The sequence below is a fragment of the Ursus americanus genome, chromosome 23 (assembly GCF_024610735.1).
Source record: "Ursus americanus isolate L20-20 chromosome 23, mUrsAme1.1.p, whole genome shotgun sequence".
Taxonomy (NCBI): domain Eukaryota; kingdom Metazoa; phylum Chordata; class Mammalia; order Carnivora; family Ursidae; genus Ursus; species Ursus americanus.
Window position 1 is genome coordinate 4,690,080 of NC_142149.1, and position 22,407 is coordinate 4,712,486.

The 22,407-nt window shown below is 55.3% G+C and overlaps 1 protein-coding gene across 1 annotated transcript in view; it reads right to left on the reverse strand.

Moving 5' to 3' along the window:
* Positions 1–845: 845 nt before the first annotated feature.
* Positions 846–22,407, reverse strand: part of MGAT5B (alpha-1,6-mannosylglycoprotein 6-beta-N-acetylglucosaminyltransferase B) — a 69,028-nt gene continuing 47,466 nt past the window's right edge. The window contains exons 11-17 of the mRNA XM_045814373.2: positions 18,790–18,920; positions 11,168–11,323; positions 10,042–10,188; positions 9,764–9,880; positions 4,348–4,422; positions 2,874–3,130; positions 846–2,408 (exon numbers count right to left, since the gene is read on the reverse strand). Coding sequence (XP_045670329.1) covers positions 2,210–2,408; positions 2,874–3,130; positions 4,348–4,422; positions 9,764–9,880; positions 10,042–10,188; positions 11,168–11,323; positions 18,790–18,920 — 1,082 coding nt within the window. The 3' untranslated portion in view covers positions 846–2,209. The remainder of the gene's footprint in view (positions 2,409–2,873; positions 3,131–4,347; positions 4,423–9,763; positions 9,881–10,041; positions 10,189–11,167; positions 11,324–18,789; positions 18,921–22,407) is intronic.

The following is a 22,407-nucleotide window of genomic DNA, read 5'->3' on the forward strand; positions in this document are numbered from 1 at the left end:
TGCCAGGGTTCGGAAAACCCAACAGTAAGAAAATTGATTAAGAACGGGGCAGACGACCTGAAGAGACACCTCACAGAGGAGACACGCAAATGGCAAGTAAGCCTATGGAAAGATGCTTTGCGTTCGATGCCATCGGGGAACTGCAAATTAAAAATCAATTAAAAATAGATGGAACACCGAATGGTACCCTCGTGGTCGAGACTGGTGGGTGGGGCTGCAAGAGCGTCGCTTCGCAGGACCCCCGGCTGGAAGGAAGTCCCTGCCCACAGAGGATCACAGAGAACTGAGCAGGGCTGCGGGCGGGGCCCCGGGCTGGGCTGTCACCCTGTTGGGTCATTTGATCTTCACAGCAACTTCGAAATGATCGCTCCTCTTCCCCACCTCACTGCTTATAAGCTGTGTGCCCTTGGGCAAGTTACTTAAACTCTCTGTGCCTCCGTTTTCTCAACTATAAGGGGGACATAACAGTACCTACCTGATAACACAATCGAAGGCATGAAGTGACACATTCTGTGTCCAACTCCCAGCCCGGTGTGTGAAGGGCAGTAAAGGCCCAGTAAGCATCAGCTAGGATTTATCACGATCTGGCTCAGGCTCTCTGACCTCACAGAGGCCAGCCTGAGGGGAACAGAACCGGACAGCCCTGCTTGTCAAGCAGGGTCCCTGGAGCCATGGCACAGGGCCCCCGCAGGGACTTCCCTCGGGTAGCCTGACCCAGAGAGCTCCAGCTTTGCAGACCCAGGCACCCTGTGACGATACACAGCAGGGGCCGGAGGCCCCAAGACAGCCACCCACCCCCAGCCCGGGACATCCCAGCAAAAGATGAAAACAGCACAGTCCTCCTCTGCACCTCACATCCCAATAAAATATTTATTATTTCAAGAAATAAATCTTTAAAAAAAGAGAGAGAGAAAAGTGTGTCTCTATTGCTTTCCCCCGACAGGTCAGGTCCTTGGTGACCGCTGAGCTTCTGCGGCCGCAGGGGGCCACCCAGGCCCAGAGAGGGGTCTTGGGTGGGAGGGCCCCTGCCTCAGCCCCACAAGGGCTGGCTCCCCTCTCCCAGCTCTCAGGGCCTGAGCTGCCTTCCTGGCAGGGTGGAGGGGCAGGCCTGGGGGTGAGGGGTTTGCCCCGTGGGGGACGGGGTGGGTGGGATTATAAAACGGGGTGGGGTGGCAGTGTCTCTGAAGGCCCGACCTGCTTCATCAGGCGGGGCTCTGGGCACGGGGAGGAGGGGAGGGGGCATCCTGGGTTCGGGACAGGCATGCCACACAGAGATGATGGTTGGGTCCAGAGGTGGTTTGAGGCTGGAGGAAGCTGGAGGTAGGGGACGGGCAGCATCGAGGGGGTGGGGGCTACCTGGGGGCTAGCGGGCCTGGGACGCCAGGAGCTGGGCTGGGCGTGCCATGGGGCCGAAGCTCCATCCCAAGCCTTTGCCTACAAGAGATGCTGGGGGGTGGGGTTCCGGAGCCTGCTGGGCGGGGACCGAGGCTCTGGGGACAAATCCATGGCCTGGAATTGCAATCATGCCAAGATGAGTTTCGGGAGAAGCCCAAAGTGGAGAGAGAGCTGCAGCAAGCAGGAGAGGGAAACAGTTCAGCCCAGGGGCTAGGTGGCCCCCCACCCCTGCTGTGCCCCCCAAGTATAGAAGGGAGGAGGAGTGTGCGAAGGCAGGAGGGGTAGGGCTGAGAGGAGGCATGAGCAGGCATGAACAGGGTGCCCCAGTCCCTTGTCCCTTTTGTCCATACCCCAAACAACCGCAGAGGGACAAGACTGAGCCCTCACATGTCACCCCCTCTCCCGGGACCCTTCATCGGGCCATCGGGCACACTGCCCCTGCTCCCTCCCTGTACATTCTGAGGCCCCATCCCGGGCCTTCGAAGGACCAGGGCCCTCAGTCTGGTCCAGAACTGGCCTTGCACAAAGCGAGGGGCCTCAGACCACCTGCTCCTGCCAGTGGGGCCCTCTCACCAACCCCACAGCTGCTTGGCCACGACGCTGCCACGAGCCCGGGGACGAGGTTGAGGAGCCGTCGGCACCCGGCCAGCCGTGGATGAGTGGCCCGCCCCAGTCCCGTGCACGAGTCTGCTCCGTGCACTTCCCGGCCAAGGAAGGAAGCTCCAGCGGGGGCGTCGAGGGGCGGGCGGGTTGCTGGAGCTGGGAATCTGCTGGTGCTTTCTCCTGTGGCAGGGAGGGCCGACGGGGGCCGGCCTCACAGACAGTCCCGGCACAAGGCCACCTGGCCCTTGCGGAAGTCCCGGCAGGGGCACAGCCGGTGGTACTTGGCGCTGGCGCCCGCGCAGCTGAACAGGAGCGGCTCCTTCTGCAGGAAGCACTCGCGGCCGGGCTGGGCGAAGGCCGGGTACAGGTGGTTCATCTCCGACTCCGTGCTGTCACAGGGCACCTGCAGCCTGGGCGGGCACCGCGGGCTGCGGTCACGGCCCCAGCCTGGGACAGCCCCCACCCCTCCCTGGCACATCCCATCCCAGCAGGGAAGATGTTTCTAGGGGGCACCGGGACCAACCCCGGGCCGCAGCTCCTTCCCCGGCTGAGAGAGAGGACGGGAGGGGGGCTGGGCTGGGTTGCAGGCTGACCCACCAGGAGGAACCCTGGGCCTAGAAGATGCCCGGACAGGCTAGCCAGAGGCTGAGGGAGGGGTGGGGGTGAGCAGGGGCTGAGGCCTCACCAAGAGGGTGGCAGCCGTGACATGGACACCTGTCCGGAAGGTCCCTTCTGGGTTCGTCCTGACTCACAGAAGAGCATTAAACCCCCGCCGGCGGCAGGGCTGGGGACAGGGCAGTTATGGGGTAAGGAGCTGCAGGTGAGCGAGGCTGGGCCAGCCCAGGAAGGCGGGTGGGGGAGGGGGGCTCACTTACTTCTGGAAGGCGTCCTGGCTGTTGAGGAAGGGGAAGAAGGATGGCTCGCAAATCAGCCCGTGGTCCAGGCAGGCGTCCGTGCAGGCCCTTCCAGCGGTGGCCAGCCAGGCCCGGAGGGAGTGTGCTGGGGGCCAAGCCCCAGGGTCCAAGCTGGCATTCTGGGCCCACTCCAGGTGGGTGGCGTTGGGGGCCAGGACGAAGGGGCTCGGTGGGGCTCGGGCCCCTAGTGGGGCAGGGCCGGGGGCTGCACAGAAGTCCTGGCGGGAGGAAAGCTGTGTTAGCCCGGAAAGGAGATGCAGATGCCACTGGCTGACACCGGGGGGGGGGGGGGGGTGTGGACTCGCCATGACTGCAGTCACGCCAGGTTGGGAGCCTGCAGAATGCCAGGCGGCCTCCGTGCATGATGTCATCTATTCCCCGAAGCACCCCACCAGAACCGTATTAATATGTCTCTAGCTATCTTATGAGGGGAAACGGAGGCTCAGAGAGGTCACGGAACCTGCACAGGGCCTCACAGCTGGATGACAGAGGCAGGGTTTGAACTCAGGCCAGCCTGAGAGCCACCCGCCCCGCACGGCCTCAGCGCCGGCCACACTTCAGTTAGGCGCAGAGTTTCTACCCCGAGGCCCATGCGCCCTAGTGCGGAGGGGACAGGGGCTGCAGCTGCCCTGAGGGGCTCTCCTTGCAGGGGTCAGCCCAGGAACCACGTGCGGGGCCCGGCAAATGTTTCTGTGAGCTTCATGATGACATCCCTGGGGGTGGCTGGGGGCTGAGAGTCCCGGGGTCTGGCTCTGGTCCCACCCAGCCCTCCCTGCTGGGGGCCTAGTGTTCCTGTCCATAAAGCAATGGTCTAGAACCACTCTCCAGCCCTCAATGTTGGGGGACAAGGGGCAGACACAGGCCACAGGCTGTCTGGATGTCAAGTAGTTAGAAAGCAATGGACACGTAGTCCCGCGGCCCAGCCAGGTCCTGCCACTCCCAGCCGTCAGCCCCAGAAGCCCCAAGCCTAGAAAAGCCACCTGTGGGCCCTCTGGAGGCTAAGATCCCCTGGGTTCTCAGCAACGAGTCTACATCCCCCACAGTCTCACCTGCTCATCCCGGGGTGGGGGGTGGCTTCCGTACCAACCAGTCACTCAATCAGTTACCAAACTTTTAAGCAACTTCTTTATCAAAATAACAGTCATTGTGTTTCTGTGCTGTGGCATGGGCTGGGTTCTAGAGCAGGAGACCCAGCGCCCCCCAACCTGGTCTTTGAGCAGGAGTGGAGCACAACTGCCCTGCTTCTCCACCCCCACTCCCAAGCGTCTCCAGGGGGACGGAAACAGGTGCAGGAGGAGAAGGAGGTTAAGGGGCACAGAGCCCTGGAGGGGAGAGCTTCCTCAGACAATGGAATTGGCTTGGCCCCCTCCTCAGGTCTTTTGGGGTGTGGGGTAGCCCCCCCATCCCTGGGGCAGAGAGTGGAGGGCCCACCTACTTGGTGCTGGATGTAGGCATGGATCCGCTCCAGCATCCCCTCACAGGTGTACTCGTAGGGCAGGTAGGGGTCTACCTGTGGGAGAGATGGGCAGACACATGGGGCAGGAGGCACCCCGGGGCCCCCTAGACCTGGCTGTTGCGGGCTGGCCATGCTCAGCACTGGGCGCAGAAATCTGGTGTGCCCAGGGAGTCCGTCACCCCATCGACCTGGCCCCTCCACTCAGATCCCTGGTACACCCTCCAGTGACCCTGGGATCATCCCACTCCCTCCCACCCCCTTCCCAGCTGCACACCCCTTTCCCTAAAGCTCAGCCCCATCCCCTCCTAGGCTCTGATGCCTGCTCTTCCCACAGCCAGCCAGATGGATTCACACCCCCCCCTTAGGCGACACCTCCAGAAAGCGATCCCTGAGCCCCAGCCCCACCCGTTACTGGACCACTTTCCTTCGCGGCACCCAAGAATTCCTCCAGCACCTGTGTCATTATTCCTGATTTATCCCTCGCGTCTCCCGGGTGACAGGACCCTTGAGAACTGGACTGTGACTCCTCCACCATTGAGCCCACTGCCCGGCCTAGTGCCCGGTATACAGAAGGTGCTCAAGAAACAGCATCTCCAGCTCTGCCTGTATTCGGCCCAGAACGTAGAGTGTTCACGAAAAGGAACACAGGGGCAACTCCCCGCCAGATGGCATGAGATGCATCTATAAGGCTTCCCGCCAGGCTGGGCCCCTGGGAAGGACCGAACACACGCACCCCCAGCGGAGGCCACAGACCGTCTAAGCAGCTAACGGTTCCAAGACAGCCCGCACTGGGGGTGGCTGGGAGCAGGTGGGTTGAGGAGCTGGGGCCTGAGGAGCAAGGAGAATAGGGAGAAGCGTGAAAGGGGGTGTCCGCCTCCTGTAAGTGGGTACCCCACCTCCCCTGCACTCTTTGTACCTGACCAAGCCCTCCCTGTTGACCCCACCCCGCACACAGCCACCCTGGAGGGAACCCGTGGCTGGACAGGGACAGACTGGGCCTTCACCCTCCCATCTCCCCAGTGTGTGTGTGCACGCGTGTGCACGTGTGTGTGCACGCGTGTGTGCATATATGCTGGCTTGTGTGTATACATATCTGTTTTGTGCATGTGCATGCACGTCTATGTGTACGGGTGTGAGTGTCGTGTGTGTGTGTACATGTGCGTGCATGACAGTGTGTACGCATCCATATCTGTGTACGTGTGTGTGTTGTGTACGTATGTGCTGTGTGCATACGTGTGTACAGACATATCTACGTGTGTCTGTGTATGCTGTGGGGGGGTGGGCACACCTGGCCCAGCCCGATTCCCATTTACGCCCTTCTCCTGCCAGCGGCCCAGGTAGCGTGATCTAGCCCTTGTGCCCGAGAGGGAGCGGCCTCCCTCCCCGTCACCAGAGCCGGGCAGCATCAGAGGCCCGGACAGGTGCGCCGGGCGGGTCCTGCTTCCTGCAGACCCCACCTCGAAGCCTGGAGGCCCAGCCTGGGCCCTCTGCTGGGGGCACTCCCGACCCCGGGGCTGAGGAGGACTGCTCAGCAGCCACCGCTGCTCCCCCTAAAATGGGTTCAGGTCACCGGAAGGTTCTTGGGACAAGAGCCCACCCATGTGGCCTGGCCCCAGTTCCCACTGTGAGCGGCTGTTCTTGATCCGGGGGCAGTCCCGGATTCCCAGAGAACCCCAGGGCCTTCATCCAGCCACCAGTGCGCAGCACAGCCGCATGGCGGCCTTTCCAGCCCCGCGCTGTGCACCGCTGGGTCCCGAGCTAGGCCCGCGGCCACGACGGCGCCGGCAGCCAGCTGCTCCCCCGGGGTGCACGACTTCCAGCCCTGGCTATAGATAACCCCCCAGAGGAGAGAGCTCCCCTCCAAAGGTCACTCTGCCTGTCCCACGGCAGCACCCCTCCCTCAGCCACTCCCGCCGCGCTTTGTAGCCCCCCGTCACTGTCACGGGTAATTTGCAGCAGCCAGCCGCGTCCCACCTGCCGTGAACCTCCACTGGAGGAGCCGCCTACCTGGAAATTACCCTCATTAGGCCTAGTTACAGGTGTGAACAGTCATCAGTCTCGATGGGCTGCAGGTGCCAGTCATGAGCGGGGGAGCGAGGGGGCGGGCAGCTGCTGGCCTGGCCTCCCCCCCACAGAGAGGTGCCAACGGCAAACCCACCCACCCTGCGTGGGGGGACAGCAGGTCTCTCTCAGCTCCTCCCTGTGCCTCGTCTCTCTCCCTCCCTCTCCCCATGAAAGGCCCCAGGACTTGCAGAACAAGCTGTGTCCCCTGACACCGGCCCTCAATCAGTTCTCCAAAATAGGATTAGGAGAGTGGCCCAGGGGGCACCTGGGTGGCTTAGTCATTAAGCTTCTGCCTTTGGCTCAGGGCGTGATCCCAGCGATCTGGGATCCAGCCCCACATCAGGCTCCTCTGCTGGGAGCCTGCTTCTTCCTCTCCCACTCCCCCTGTGTGTGTTCCCTCTCTCGCTGGCTGTCTCTCTCTGCCAAATAAATAAATAAAATCTTAAAAAAAAAAAAAAAGAGAGAGCGGCCCAGGCCGCTTGCTGAAAATACAGATGCCAAGGCCACGCGGGGTCCCTCAAAATCAGAGGACGGGAGGGGGGCACCTGGGTGGCTCAGTCGGTGAAGGGTCTGCCTTCGGCTTGGGTCATGATCTCGGGGTCCTGAGATCAAGTCCTGAGTCGGGTTCCCTGCTCAGCGGAGAGTCTGCTTCTCCCTCTACCCCTCCCCCTTGCTCGTGATCTCTCTCTCTCTCAAATACGTAAATAAAATCTTTTTTTAAAATGTTTAAAAAATATATTAAAAAAATAGAAGACGGGCCCAGGACCTGTATTTTAACCACCTCAGGTGATTCCTGGGTAAGGGGTGAACTGCCTGAGAGGAAGGGTGGGACCCCTGAAGGGGCTGAAGTCAGCGGGGTGAGCAGGTTTGGGGCCCACCTGCAAGTCTCAGCTCGGCAGATCTGCAAAATCTTGGTTCCTTGACCCTTTTGTTACTGTAATTTTTTAACTAATTAACAAAATTAAACAGATGTTCGTGTAAAAAAAAAAAAAAAACCAAAAGGAAAACTAATGAAAAGTAAGTTTCCTCCCACCCCAGACACCCAGGCCCTTCCCCAGGGCAGGCGCTGTCAGCGATTTCTCGTGTGTCCGACCATAAAGAACACGCGAACGCATGGGCGCGCTCACTTGCAGGCTCCTGCGCAGCCCGGCTGTGCTCTGCGGTGGCAACGTGCTCCCCGCAGGGCCGGGCTCGTGCTCCTTTAGCCCAGCACCAGGTCTTGCTGAGATCTGTTGGGCCAGACCTGAGCCCTGGGGGTGGGCAAAAACCTTGCTGGTCTCCCGTCCACCCCGTCCTCGTCCCCGGGACAGAAGCCTCGGAGGTTTGCTTTTCAAGGGGAGGGGAGAAGGAGCGGGAGGAGGATGCGGGGTGGGGGGCCCCTCCAGGGTAGCGATCTGCCTTGTTGGGGGGCCTTCGGTGCAGCGTCCACCCTGGATGTAGGGTGCTGTGCCACCGCTTGGGGCTGGGGTTGGTCAGTTTTCAGCAGCGGCTTTTTTCTTCTGTCCTGAGGCCACCAGGAGAGCCCCTCACCCAAGGACTGTCTTGTTCAGCCCATCGAGGGTCCCCACGTGCAGCCCCCAGCCAGTGATGGACAGAGCTGGAGATAAACACCCTTGGTTGACTCGATTCTCAGGCAGGACAATCTGGGATGTGACCTATCCCATCCGTCAGAGGTCCCCACCAGCACTGAGCCAGGTGCCGGCAGGGGTGACCTACTCCACAGCACACTGTCTCACTTTGTCACTCCAGGACCCTCCTTCCTGGGATCACTTCCCAAATAAACGGCTTGTGCCCGGGGTCACCTCCTGGAGGAACGAATCTAAGACAGTCCGTGACCTGGAGGAACTCACAGTAGAGATCTGCTCAAGCTGATGATTAAGGAGGGGAGGTCGCCCCCCAGTGCTCAGGGAGGGTCCGGGGGCTCAGCCACTCTGCAGGTCAACCTGGCCACATCTGTTACAACTAAAGATGGGCGGAGGCTATGACACAGCGAATGTTCTTCTGGGCAATTCACTAGACCAAACACTCACCCCCAGACAGAAGGACGAGGGTGTGGTCAGTGGAGGAAGGGAGCAGGCGAGGTAGGTAGGGATTTTCTGGGGGCATCCGCAGGGGTGGGGGCCAAGGCTGGGGGTCCCGAGTGGGAGTGAGTGATAGTGAATGTGGGGCAGGGGAGTCTTAAAAAAAATGCAAGCCTGCCTCAGGGTCAGGAAAACCGGCAAGGGCTCTGGCCCCAAAGCTAAGCTGGTAAGTCCCCCTGCAGGGTGTCTATCCCCGCTAGTCTCTGCCCTTGAGCCTGGCAGTGCCCCCAGCTCCCCTGGGGCAGCAGACACACTGGCCAGCTGTGTCCTCCCGGGGGTGGCTCTCCTCTGCACAAGGAGCCTGTCTATCACGTCACTTCCTTGTGGCGGCCCGCCAAGACCAAGGCTCTCCAGGTCTGCCCCAGACCCAGAAGTTCACCCTGAGCGGTACAAACTCCCCCTCCCTGGGAGGACACACTCCCTGCCCGTGGGGCTGGGCAAGGAAGGGGACACCCGCAGGGCTGGTGATCTTTGTTCAGCCTCGTGTCCAAGCTAGAGCAATAGGCGGGTCCAGAGGGATCGTGGCGAGCAGAGCACCGTTTGCATGGCCTGACCCCTTTCCAAAATGAAGAGAAGAGCACGAGGGGCCATCAGAAGCCACAAAGGGGGCTGCCGAGGAGATAGGCTGCACAAGCCCCTCCTTGCCCTCCCCCTACCCACACATGTGCACCTGCACATGCCAACACCCACCTACCTGCTGAAGGAAACCCAGAAAATTCTTCCCCCTTGCTACTCAAAGGGTGGCCCTAGGCCTGACACCACCCCAGACCTCAGGAGAAATGCAAGATTTCAGCCCCACCCCAGAATGGCTGAATCCAAACCTGCACTTCAACAAGATCCCCAAATGACCTGTATGTACATGTAGAGTTTAAAATATGCTGTCAAAAGGCCACAGGCCCACACCACCAGCAAAGTTCCACGAACCTCCCTGCACTAATCCTGGAAACATTTACTCAGCACCTAACTTGTGCTAAGAGTGCTCATGGGGCTTAGCCTCCGAAGGTGCTTAATAAATGATTCTGGATCCAGGGCTGCCATGTAAGGTTGTGCAGGTTGCTCACAGCACAAAGGCACTTCCCTGCCTCTCCTTTCCCCCACCCCCAAACTCAAGCTGGTAAGTGGGGACCCCCCATCGAGTTTGCCAACCCAGGCCTGCGAGTGTGAATTCACCAAGAGGGGCGTCTTTTTCTACTTAGAGCTAAGACCTCCAGTAGCGGCTAACGGCAGTCCTGAGTGCATCTGAGCCTCACCTGGGTTCTCATGATGGCCTTGATGGCTGCTTCAAACTCCTCCGAGTTGTTGTAGTCGACGGTCCACACATGGGGCTTGCCGATGAAGTTCTCTGCGTAGGGGTGCTGGGAGAACACCTGGCCGGGCGGAGAGAGCAGGAGCTTCTCCCTGTGCCTGCCAGGCCAACCTGCGCTAAGGGGAGGCCCCCCACCCACTTGTCCCGTCTGTCCCTTCACTCCTGTCTGTCTCCCTCTTCCAGGGACTGCAGGGGTCCCCACCTCAGACCCTCCCCACTCACCTCTCTGGAGGTGGGCTTGCCTCGGAAGAACTCGTGGTTGAGGGAGCTGTGGGGCGGGCTGAAGCGGGACTGCAGGAAGACACAGCCGTTGGCGATGGCCTCCAGGGGCGCGGGGCCCTCATAAGGGAAGCCGAAGCCTATGAAGAGCTGAGGAAGTGAGGTGGCATGATGGTCAGGGAAGGCTGGGCACCAGAGCCCCAGGAAGCCAGGGCTGGGACATTCACGGGAGGTGGTCGGGGCTGAAAAGATTGCCCAGACCGGTAGGCTGCCATGGCATGCACCTCCCCTCTCTGGGCCTCAGTTTCCCCATTTGTGAAATGATGAGGTCTGATTAGGTAGTATCAGTGGCCTCTTCCTGCTCTAGCGGGCTCTGATTCTGGAGGGGAAAAGAGAAGGATCTCAAGCTCAGAGGCTTCAGACCCATACGTACAGCTAAACTTAAAGGAACTTTACTCATCCTAAAAACAATTAGCCAGCAACTAACTCATGCCAGGAGTGCTCACAGGGCTGGCCCCCAGAAGGCAATCAATAAATGATTCTGAACCCAGGGCTGCTCTGTAAGGTTGTTCAGGTTGCTCACTGCACAGTCTCTCCTGCTGCCCCAACACACATATACACATATCTAGGAAGCCTGAGGAAAGAGCTATGGCTATATCAGGAGAGGACCCTCTGGCCTCAGCTGACCCCTCAGGGCCCAACAGCAGAGTCATGCCCACTGTGCCAGCTGCTGCTCCAGGAATACAGCACAGCACTTCCAGAAGCAGTCAGCAGACTCATGCACTCCAGCCGGGACACGCCCTCAGCCTGCCCTACCAACCCTTCAGCAGTTCCAAAAGCTAGGCCTGGCCCAGGAGTCCGCTGAGCTGCCCTGGTACTGGGGGGGGCGAGGAGGGCAGCCTGCTTCCTCTTCCCCATTGCTGAGCCTCGGCTCTGCGGGCCCTGTGCAGACCCCTCTGCCCCGGCTCTGCCTCGACCCCAGGAAGCCTGCACGTGAGGCTCAGGGCAGCAGAGCAGGCTGAGGCAGGTCTACACGTGGAAGGGGCCACGAGCCCCGGTGGCAGGTGTGGAGGGGGCCACGTGGTCTGTGGCCAGGCTGGGGTGAGGACGGTGCGGGCGCGGGGCTCACTTTGGCCTTGCGCAGCAGCTGCTGGAACTCGGGCTGTGGCAAGAGGCCGTGATTCTTCACGAAGGCCGGGACCTCGGGGGGCCGCTGGCTCTCATAGTACACGGTGCCGTGGATCTCCATGTACTTGTTCAGGATGCCCAGGAACTTCTCCTTCCCCTGGAAGAGGACGGGGTGCAGATGGGAGCCTCGCCCCAACTGTGGAGCGCAGAGCTGTCCGCGGAAACACCCCGGTCTGGAATCAGAAAACGCGGGGCCGGTCTTAGGTCGGCCTTCAGCCGGCTGTGGGAGCCTGGGCAAGGCCCCTCTCCTCTCTGGTCCTCATTTTCTTCACCGGTGAGCTGCCGAGGTTGGACTAGGCTATTTTTAGTCATGGAACTGATTTCTCTGCAAAGAAACCCTGTGGGGACCCACATGTAAATGCACCCGAATGAAGCAGCTCGGCCTCCCTGAGCCGAGGGTGCTCTCCGAGGCCATGTGAGGAGCTGTGGGGCCGAGATCATCTCATCCACCCGTCGATCCCTCCGCCCTTCCACACAGGCATGCGTCCCTCGCCCCATCTGTCCATTCATCTGCTCCTTCCTCCTACCCACTCGCCCCTCCTCTCCCTCCCTGCATCCACGTAGCACATTCTTATCGAGCGCTTGCTATGTGCTGGCACGGAGCTCACTGCTGGGAGCACAGCTGGGAGAAGACGGAGCCCTCGTCCTTACGGAGGACACCTGTGAGTGAAAACCCTCCACTCAGCCCCTTCAGACTCTAGTCCCACATCCATGCTCTACTTTCTGCCCACCCAGAGCGTTGGAAACAGGCCCAGCGTCAGGGGAAGAGGACAATGGGAGGCAGAGCAAGGGGGAATGGCGAACAGCTCCACCCCCGGGCACCCGTCTGGCCCCATGGCCAGAGCCCTGAGCCAGGAGCTGTGGTCAGTGTAGGACCTCATTAGGGATAAGCCTGGGATCTGCCACTGGGTTCTACTTCCTGGGGGCTTTTAAGACTCCCAGAAGAGAAGAAGAGATACGCTGAAAAGAAAGGAGCTACAAAATCAAAGAGAAGACTGGGGCGGGGAGGGGCTTTTTCACGTAGGGCTAGTCCCCAGCAGACCAACAGGTCAGAAAAAAAGCAGCCAGGTTCTCCCTGTCCTGCTGGCTAGCCATGAGGTCAGACAACACGACAACAAGGAGCTTGAGCCCAAGTTCAGTCTGTAAACCACAGCTCTTGAAGAATGTTATCAGTGGACATCAGAATAATTAACAATTCACATTTTGAAACTCCAACAGTATACATTTTTCATAAGGAGGCCTTCCTCTTCGGGTAATGGTGTAGTGGGAAATGCAGACTAGCCCTGCCTCTGAGAACAACCAGGAAAGACGGGGAAATACAAAAATTTCCGTGAAGGTAGTGAAAATCTAAGAAAGCGTGAGGAATTACAAGGCCAAGATCTGGGAGAAGAAGGGAAGGAGATCGTGGAGGCTGGTGCTGGGGTCAGCGTTCCCCCTTCCCCCCGGAGGGCACCTGCTAACTCCAGGGTCAGCATCAAGGAGCCTGAGCAGAGCTTCTAGTCGCCCTGTACAGCTGGAGGACAAGTGAGAGTTCAGGGTCTGCCAAGGGGGGACCCTGATGGAAACTCCATATTCTCAGTTGGAACTCTAAGGAATTACACGCTGGGAGAAAGGGTTGGCCGGACCTAGAGAAGCCCCTACGGAGGCTGAGTCTGTGTTTTTGTGTGTGGGGGGGTGTCTTTTTTTTTTTTTTTTAAGTTTTACTTATTTGTTTTAGAGAGAGAGAGAGCGAAAGCACAAGCAGGAGGGGCAGAAGGAGAAAGAATCTGAAGCAGACTCCGCACTGAGCACAGAGCCTGATGCGGGGCTGGATCCCAGGACCCTGAGAACAGGACCTGAGCCCAAACCAAGAGTCAGATGCTTGACTGATGGGGCCACCCAGGCACCCCTGGGGCTGAATCAGTTTTAAATAGTCTCAATCCCTATCACGATGAAGGTGATCCAAGATTTCTGAAGCCCCAACCACAAGCTAAGAGTAAAAATAAAATCCTCTCTGGAAGAAGAGGGCACCATCCCCAAATTATTTTTACAATTTTTTATATTCATTTTCCAGAACTCCAAAACAAAACAAAAAACAATGAAATCGCAATCAAAACCCCAGCAGGCTTAGAAGGAACAACTTTGAGAAAGAAGAAAGCAGACAGATTTCTATACCTAATTTCAAGACTTACTGCAAAACTACAGTAATCAAGGCGGTCTGCTGCTGGCATCAAGGCAGATAGATCAGTGCAATAGAACAGAGTCCGGAAACAGACCCACACACGCATGGTCAACTGATTTTTGACAAAGGTGCAAAGACATTTCAGGGGACGGAGGACAGTTTTTTTCAACCGATGGTCACAGAACATCGCGTATCCACATGCAAAAAAGGGAAAAGAACCAGAACTTCAATCTGTACTTTGTATCATATATAAAAGTTAATTCAAAATGGACCAGAGACTTCAATGTAAAATGTGAAACTATAAAACTTAAAGAAGAAAGCACAGAAGAAAAACCTTTAGTGACCTTGGGTTAGGCAAAGATTTCTTAGACATGACACGAGAAGCCTAATCCATAAAACACTGGACTTCATTACAATGAAGAGCTTTGCTCTTTGAACGATGCTGTTAAGAGAAAGACAAGCCACAGACAGAGACTATTTACCAAGCATATATTTGATAAAAGACTGATATTCAGAATGTGTACAAAACTCTAACAACTCAATAGTAAGAAAACAACCCAATTCTTTAAATGGACAAACATTTTGAAAAGACACTTTGCCCAAAAAAAGACATAGGGAAGACAAATGAGCACACAAAAATATCTTCGCCATCATCAGTCATAGGGAGCTACAAGCTGAAACCCTAAGATACCATCGCGCATCTACAGGACTTCTCGAACGGAAAAGCTGGACCATGCAAGTATTGATGACTTTGTAACAGAACTGGAACTCTCGTACATTACTGGTAGCATCGTAAAATAGTACGACCGCTTTTCCTAAAATGTGCAACCTAGTTCTACCGTATGATCCAGCCATTCCATGCCTAGGTATTTACCCAAGAGAAATGAAAGCGTATGTCGGTAGAAACGTTTGTACATGAATGTTCATAACAGCTTTATTTGTAACAGCCAAATACTGAAAACAACCCCAATGTCCACGAACAGGTGAACAGATGAAAAAGGTGTGGTGGGATACGATGGAATTCGATGCAATGCAGGAAGTATGCAGCCATAAAAAGGAATCAAGAATTGATACATGCAACAGCATGGATGAATCTTGAAATAATTATACTCTGAGAAAACCCAGACAAAAAATGAGTATATACCATGTGAGTCCGTTTATATAAAATTATAGAAAATGAGGACTAACGTATGGTGACAGAAAGCAGATCATGGGCTGTCTGGCGGGGAGGAGGGGAGAGGTGGGAAGAAGGGACCCTGGGAGCAGTGGATGCCGCCGTCCTGCCTGTGGCGATGGTTTCACAGGTATGTATGTATGTTGGAACTTATCAATTACATATGTGAGACATGTGTAGTATATGCATGTCAATTATACCTCAGTAAAGCCTGTTAAAAACAGATTCTTAAAGAAAAAATTTAAACACCTTGATTTTTAGAAAAATCAGGTACATGACAATATGATTAAAACCCAAGAGTCAAAGGGGCTCCTGGGTTGCTCAGCTGGTTGAACAGCTGACTCCTGGTTTCTGCTCAGGTCATGATCTCAGGGTCGGGAGATCGAGCCCTGTGTCAGGCTCAGCAGGGACTCTGCTTGTGGATTCTCTCTCTTCTTCTCCCTCTGCTCTTCACCAGCTTGCTTGCACTCTTTCTCAAATAAATAAATAAATCTTTAAAAAAAAAAAAACCCAAGAGACACAGACAATAAAAACAGATCTGTAGGAGATCTGGAAGCTGGAATTACCAGATACAGACTTCAAGATAAATCTGCTGAATGTAGTCAAGGAAATAGAAGATAAGGTTTGAAACCAAATGGAAGTGCTAGAAGAAAGAAATCTAGTGGCTGAAATTAAGAACTGAATGGACAGATTTCACAGCAGATTGGACCCAGCTGAAGAGAGAATTCATTTAGCGAAAGAACAAAAGAAAACATCCAGAATGAAGCCCAGAGGAGGGGTGGAAATCACAGAAAAGAATGTAAGAGACGGGGGTGGGGGGGGAATGTTGGAGTCTAATGTATGCAGAAATAGGGTCCCAGAGGCACAGAGACTAGAGCAGAATCAATACTTAGAGGGATACTAACTGAAAATGTTCTAAGACCAATGACAGATCAAACCACAGATTCGAAAAGATCTACAAATGCCACGTAGGAGAAATCCAGAGAAAACCACACGGAGGCACGCCATGGTAAGTCGTCTGAAAACCAAACACACGAGGTCTTAACAGTGAGCAGAGAAAGAAGACAAATTACCTGTGAAGGAACAACAAGGCTCACAGAGGCCAGAAGACAACAGAGTATTTTCTTAACACTGAAAGAAAGGAACCGCCAAGCTAGAATTCTGTACACAGGGAACATACCCACTAAGAATAAGGGTGAAGTGAGGGCATCTCAGGAAATCAAAATAAAATGAGAGCACATAAGCTGGGGGGATGTAATTAAAGCATTTGAAGGTTCTTTTGTTATCCAATAAAAGGGAAACGTACTGATTTATACGAGACTTTTGCAAGTCAAGGATGCATGCTGTCGTCTTCACTGCAGCCACCACAAGCCCAGGAGAGAGTATAATGAGTGAAGGGGGGTGAACTCAAAATACAGATCAGTGTAAAAGACAGCATGAGAGGGAAAAGAACATGGAACAGTCAAGAAAAAGAAACAGAGATCACCCAGTGAAATGGTAGATTCCAAGCCGATGTACCAGAGATCACACTAAACGTAAAAGGACAACACAGCGTGAAACTAAACAGGCTCACAGGAGAAAAATCAAGCCAGTAAGTGACGTGTGGAGAGAACAGCTCCACACGCCCATCAACATCAGCTTCCTCATCCCATCACCGGAGGCAGCTGCTGTGGGCAGTTTCTTGTGTACCTTCTCAGACCTTTTATGCATTCAAAGCATATTGACATTTTCCTTAAAACACATGCACAAATGGGTTCATGTTGTATATACTGTTCAGCAACCTTTTTTTACATACACGCATATATATGCATGCATGTGTGTGTGCATGCATGTGTGTGCATGCATGCATGTGTGTGCACACGTGCATGTATGTGTGCATGTACACACGTGTATGCATGTGTGCACATGTGTGTACGTGTGCATGTATGCCCGTGTGTACAGGTATGCGTGTATGCACGTGTATGTGTGCACACGTGTGCATGTATGTATTCACGCACCTGTGCATGTATGTATGTGTGCATGCGTGTGTGCATTGTGTATGCATGTATGCATGTGTACGTGTGCATGTATGCACATAGGCACATGTGTATGCATGCATCTATGTAAACTTTAAGTTTCACAAAACAATATTTACTCTTGGGGCGCCTGGCTGGCTCAGTCAGTGGAGCACGCGACTCTTGATCTCAGGGTTGTGAGTTCGAGCCCCACGTTGGGTGTAGAGATTACTCAAGAAAAATAAAATCTTAAAACAATATTTACCCTTAATACCTAGAAGGTCTTCTGCTATCCCTTCTGGTATTCTACTTCATTTTAAAAGGCTGAGACTCTCTAAGTTAGGAAAAGTCAAATACGGCGTGATCCCACTTATATGTGGACCCTGAAAGAGTGGAACTCATAGAAACAAAGCAGAACGGTAGTCGCCAGGGGCTGGGGCTGCACAAACGGGGAGAGGTTGGTCAAAGGGACAAACTTTCAGTTGTATGAAGAGTAAGTTTAGGGATCTAATGAACAGCATGGTGATTGTGGTTAAAAATACTGTATTGTGGGGCGCCTGGGGGGCTCAGGCGTTACGCGTCTGCCTTCGGCTCAGGGCGTGATCCCAGGGTCCTGGGATCGAGCCCCGCATCAGGCTCCCTGCTCTGGTGGAAGCCTGCTTCTTCCTCTGCTGCTCCCCCTGCTTGTGTTCCCTCTCTCACTGGCTGTCTCTCTGTCAAATAAATAAATAAAATCTTAAAAAAAAATACTGTATTGTATACTTGAAATTTGCCAAGAGAATAGCGGATCTCCAGTGTTCTCAGCGCGCGCGCGCGCGCGCGCACGCGCACAGATGACTGTGGGGTGACGGTGTGTTAGGCAGCTTGATCACGGTGCTCATTTCTTAATATATATGTGTATCGAGCCGTCATGTTGTACACTTTAAGAATACATAATTTTCCCATCAAGTATAAATTAGTAAAGCTGAGGAGAAAAAACCCAGAGCTCTGAGCCAATTTCACGATTTATCCGTGGGTTGCAACCTGCCAACTGAAAAGCCCCCCTGTTCCCCCCAGAAGGCCCTTCTGAAGTCTGGCCTGTTTCCTCCAGTGGCAAGGGCAGTCTGCCTCTCTCCCGTATCCCACTCCTGCCCCCAAGCCACATGCTTTCATAAAATAGCACCCAGGCCTGAGCCTCAAGGCCTGCTTTCTGGGGACCCACAATAAGACAGGCCGCCTTGGCACAAAATTCACCCAAACGCTCGCCCTGATCCAGCCGCTGCCCCCATGAGGACCTCCGTCATCCTGCCTCCTCCACTTCCCTGCCTGCAGGTCCCCTGAACTCCGGGCTGCATCGGTCCCAGGGTGCTCCCCTCATCCTCTTCATCCAGCCACCTCCGACTTCCTCCAGTCGCAAAGACCAGAGCAAAGATGTTTTTCTGGGGAAGCAGTTGCTTTGAGGTCTCTTGCAGAGCAGTGGTGCTCCCGGCTATCACAGAGGCCCCGGAGCTAGAGATAAAGCCTTTGTCTTCCCAGACTTCATAACCTCTCACTCTCCCGGGGCAGTTCCCTAGCAGTGTTTTCTGGTAAAAGCAGACACAGTCCGTGCCACCGCCTTCCCCAGCGCCCTGGGCTCCCGTCGTAGCCTGCTCCTTTCACATCACATGAGAATGACCTCCCACCCCTCCCCCTGCACCCCGCCGGGTCAGAGGACTCGAGAGCACCCCAGGGGACACCCTACTGAGAGCAGAGGGGAGCAGGGGGAGCGCGTGGCATGCAGGCACCCTACCTGGAGCTGCCTCGTTGCCAGGAGGGCACAGAGAAAAGAAGAGAGAGAACAGGTCAGTGAGCACTGAGCGCCTAACCCCCCGTGCGGGGACCGCTTCTCCGGGGACCCCGCCCTGAAGATGGGGTTCTAAGCCTCTCCTGCCTTCTGCACTGCCTCCCATCCCTCAGAGGCCCCAAGTCTTGCCCAAGCCCCCTTGCCAGGCTCAGTGTTTATCGATGCGGTCCTAGGGAGGGTGGCGGGTTAGGTCACAGTCCTTGATAAAGGACATCTGGGTTTGTCGCAGAGCGGGGGGGGGGGGGGGGGGGGGGGCAGGGGCAGGTTAGTAGCCCCCAGGCTGGGTCTTTTCAGGGGCAGTTAGGGACCTCTCTTTTCCGACACATCAGTGGGGGACATTTTGGCATCCGGAGCTGAGGGTGGTGGACAGAGCCAAATCCTGGAGGTGGGAGTTCCCGGGGGCGGCGCTTACCTTCCAGATACTCGCCTCCTTGCCGTACACCACGGCCATGTTGCTGGCCTTGCCACCTTTGATGAGCTGCTTCTCCGTCTCGTTGAGCTCCTCGGACACGAAACCCATGAAGGAGTTGTCCGGGGTGTGAGCTACAGCCAGACCACGGGGTCAGGAAGGGGGCTGCCACACAGCCAAGGCTGTGCCCCAGGTCTACCTAGACAGGCCCCATCAGAGGGAGCCCTGTTTGACAAGGAAGGGGGAAGGGGGCTGGGAGGTATGGGGTCTGGTGGAGGACGGGAAGAGCACCCATCGGTGTCCCGGCCCCGGGCATCTCCTTCTCCCAGAGACTGTCACAAAGCCTCGGGCAGAGGGAAAGCCGGGAGGTCATCCAGCCCCCTTGCTTGTTTGCAGAAAGGTCCTCCCTGGCCCTGGTCACTCTCTGTCCCTTAGCCTGCACTCACGGACCAAACATGATATCATATATCTAATGGATCATTTGTTGGTGTCAGAATATAAGCCCCATAAGGGCAGGGCCTCTGATTCGCTCACTTCTGTGTCCCCAGCACCTGGAAGAGCCTGGCGCACCCGCTCAGGAACGTGTGGACACATCCTCAATTTCCCCACCCCCAAGTGTTTGCCCCTGCTGTTCCCTCTGCCTGGAGTGCCCTCCTCCCTTTACTCGGATGAGAAAATGCTCTGCATGGGGTCCGGTGGCTCCCTCTGTGGCTCCACCCCCGTGGTTCTGTCTCTGCTACACTACAGCCCACACTGGCTAGATGGGGAAACAGGTCTGCTCACGAATTCCTTCCTGGACTTCGTATATCATTAAAACCGGCAAGACCTACTCACTTGTTCCCAGAACCCAGCACACAGGGAGCAGGGAATGCGTCTTAGCCCGTCCTCCTATTCCTCGGCCATGCTAATTAGCTCTGTCAGCCACCATACACCTGCCATAGGTTTGCAAAGCACAGGGTCCTTCCCATCTATGTCCAGGACCTTGAATAGAATGTTGTTAAACCCAGTGAAGTCTACTCTGCCCTCCTGGGTTGGGGAGGCTGTGCTGAGTAGGCTGGTGGAGGCCACATGGCCTTGATTGCCCAAAACAGCCCTGAGGCCAAATACCCTATTTCTCCATTTCAGATGCACGTTTCCACATTTTAGCATTTCTGAAATTGAGCTGTATATACCTCAATCAAATGCATAGATTTAACATAGTATTTCTACCCATAAAAGTCATCATCAATGTCCGCAGCATCACAGAAGTGAAGCTTTCCTGCCTAAGTGCCCCAGAAAGCTCACGGATTCTTGGGTCTGAAAGTCCAGCTGCAAGGACGGGCCTTTGCTGACCGCAGAAGAAAATGACCTTTCTTCTAGAGCTTCAAGAGCATAAGGAGGGGCCCGGAGACCTGGAGTTACTTCTGATGGTCAGGGTGTGGGCAGCTCTCCTGTTTCAGGAGGCTTTGCCCAGGCCGGGGAGGGGGCCCAGCAGGGCAGACCAGACCCTCCCTCACCAGTTTGCCTGCCCAGACCCCTTCCCTGCCCACCCCCGGGCTCCAGCTGGGGCTGCCCCCAGGCCTCTTTCCTGCATGCCAAGGCCTCCCTATCCACCGAGCTAAAGAAGCCCTCATTCTACCAGCTCTGCCCAGTTAACTAAACTGGTGGGCGTGGGACAGGGAAATATCCAATCGGTTAAAATAACAGGGACCCTCAAGCAAAGAGCTCCCAGCTCTGCGGGCAAAGGAGAGGCTGGGAGAGGCAGCCAGCCTCCCACTTAGCTCACTGGGGAAACCACCTGGCTAGATGGGGAAACAGGTCTGCTGATGAATTCTTCCTGGACTCGGTATATCATTAAAACTGGCAAGCCCCTCTCTTCCTTTTTTGTTCTGTTTCTTTAATTTACTCAATCAATTAACATTTTCTGAGGACCTTGATAGGCTCCAGGGAGATAAAGATAAACCAATCAGTGGCCCCTTTTGAGTGGTTCATAATCTATCAGGGAGGAATAAATGTACAAGCAAATAACTGTAACATACTTCAACATACGCTTTTATAGAATTGGATTTAACAGGTATAAAAACAGAGCTGAAGGAGCAACAGCAGATGAGGGAATCGGTGAAAGTGGCAGTCAGTAAATGAGATATTTGGGTTGGGGTTTTAGAGGATGAGTAGGAGTTTGCCAGGTTTGGAACTGCAAACCCAGTGGGTCCTACCCCACGTAAGTGCTCATTTTCCCAGTGTAGATTATTGCAGAAGCCGCTTACCGCCCCCTCCCCTGCTTCCCCCTCCTATACCACCACCCCTCTGGTCCTCTGCAATCTTCCAGAAAAATGTGCCCCAAAAACCCTTCTCTCAGGGCGCCCGGGGGGCTCAGTCAGTTGGGCATCCGACTCTTGATTTCGGCTCAGGTTGTGATCTCAGGGTCGTGAGATTGAGCCCTGCATCGGGTTCCAGCATGGAGTCTGCTTGTCCGTCTCCCTCTGCTCCTCCCCCCCGCCCCTCAAATAGAGAAATAAAATCTTAAAAACAAACAAACACAAAAAACAACCCTTTTTCTCCGTGACATTCCCTGGCTCAAGAATCTACAGCGACTCTTGAATTATGATATCTGGCATAAATTCAGGAACCAGAGCTAGAAGACCCCACTCTCTGCCCCCAGATCCACCATGTCCTCCTTGCCAGCCTCACAGCTTGATGCTTCCCCTGTAAGCTAACTGACCATGCTCTGTCCCCACCTCTGCTCTCCGCCATCAGATATGCTGGTTACACTGCCTGCACCATCCCCACCACTAACCCCACCTCCTTCCCTCCAGAGTCTGGTCCCCAGAGAGCCACGTGACCTCAGTCCTCTGGGCCTCACGTCCCTCCTCTGGGCTCTGAGGAATGGCCCACCTCCCCAGCCTTCTGGAATCCAATCAAGCCATTACTTATGTGTCCAGAAATTGCATCTGCCTCTAATATTCTCCTAGAACCTGGAGAGTAAGACAAAAAAGGACCCTAAGTGTCCCAAAGAGGGGCATTAATTTGACAGGCTAAATAAAGACTAGATACTTTACTTCCGAGCAGTTAGTTCCTCGGGACCCTGCTCAGTTGGCTCTTAATTTAGACACATCCTAACAAAAGGTGCTTATCTGGCTTTCTGACCCAGAGCCTTCAAAGAGCCACAAATTAGATGTGCAAGACGCTGCTGGAGGCGGATGTGGTGCCGACAATTAAATGTGACAGCGGACAGCCTTCCAGCGAGGAGAGAAAGCCCCACATCAAACAGTGACAGGGGAAGGGGCCACTTAGCAAGGGCACCCAGCTCTGCACACCTCCGCCGTCCCCGAAGGCTCGTGCACCACAGAAAGAGCGAGAATTGACCCTTAGTTGTCAAGAAAGGATTATTTTCAGCACCCTGCACGTAAGGGGGCAAGTCAGTGCCTGTACGTATCTCAGAGTCTCACTAATAATAGCTAAAGCTCGGCCCTAAATGGCATCCCTTGCCTGACGCCCATCGTCAGAGGGTTTCCCCAGGGGCCCCAGCCCCCAGCCTCACTTTCCATTATCCCCAGTGCTGGAGCCTACTGGAGCTCGTGCATTTCCAGCACCTTCCAGTTCTCTCCACATCTGTCTTCACTTCATCTGTTCCCTCCACTT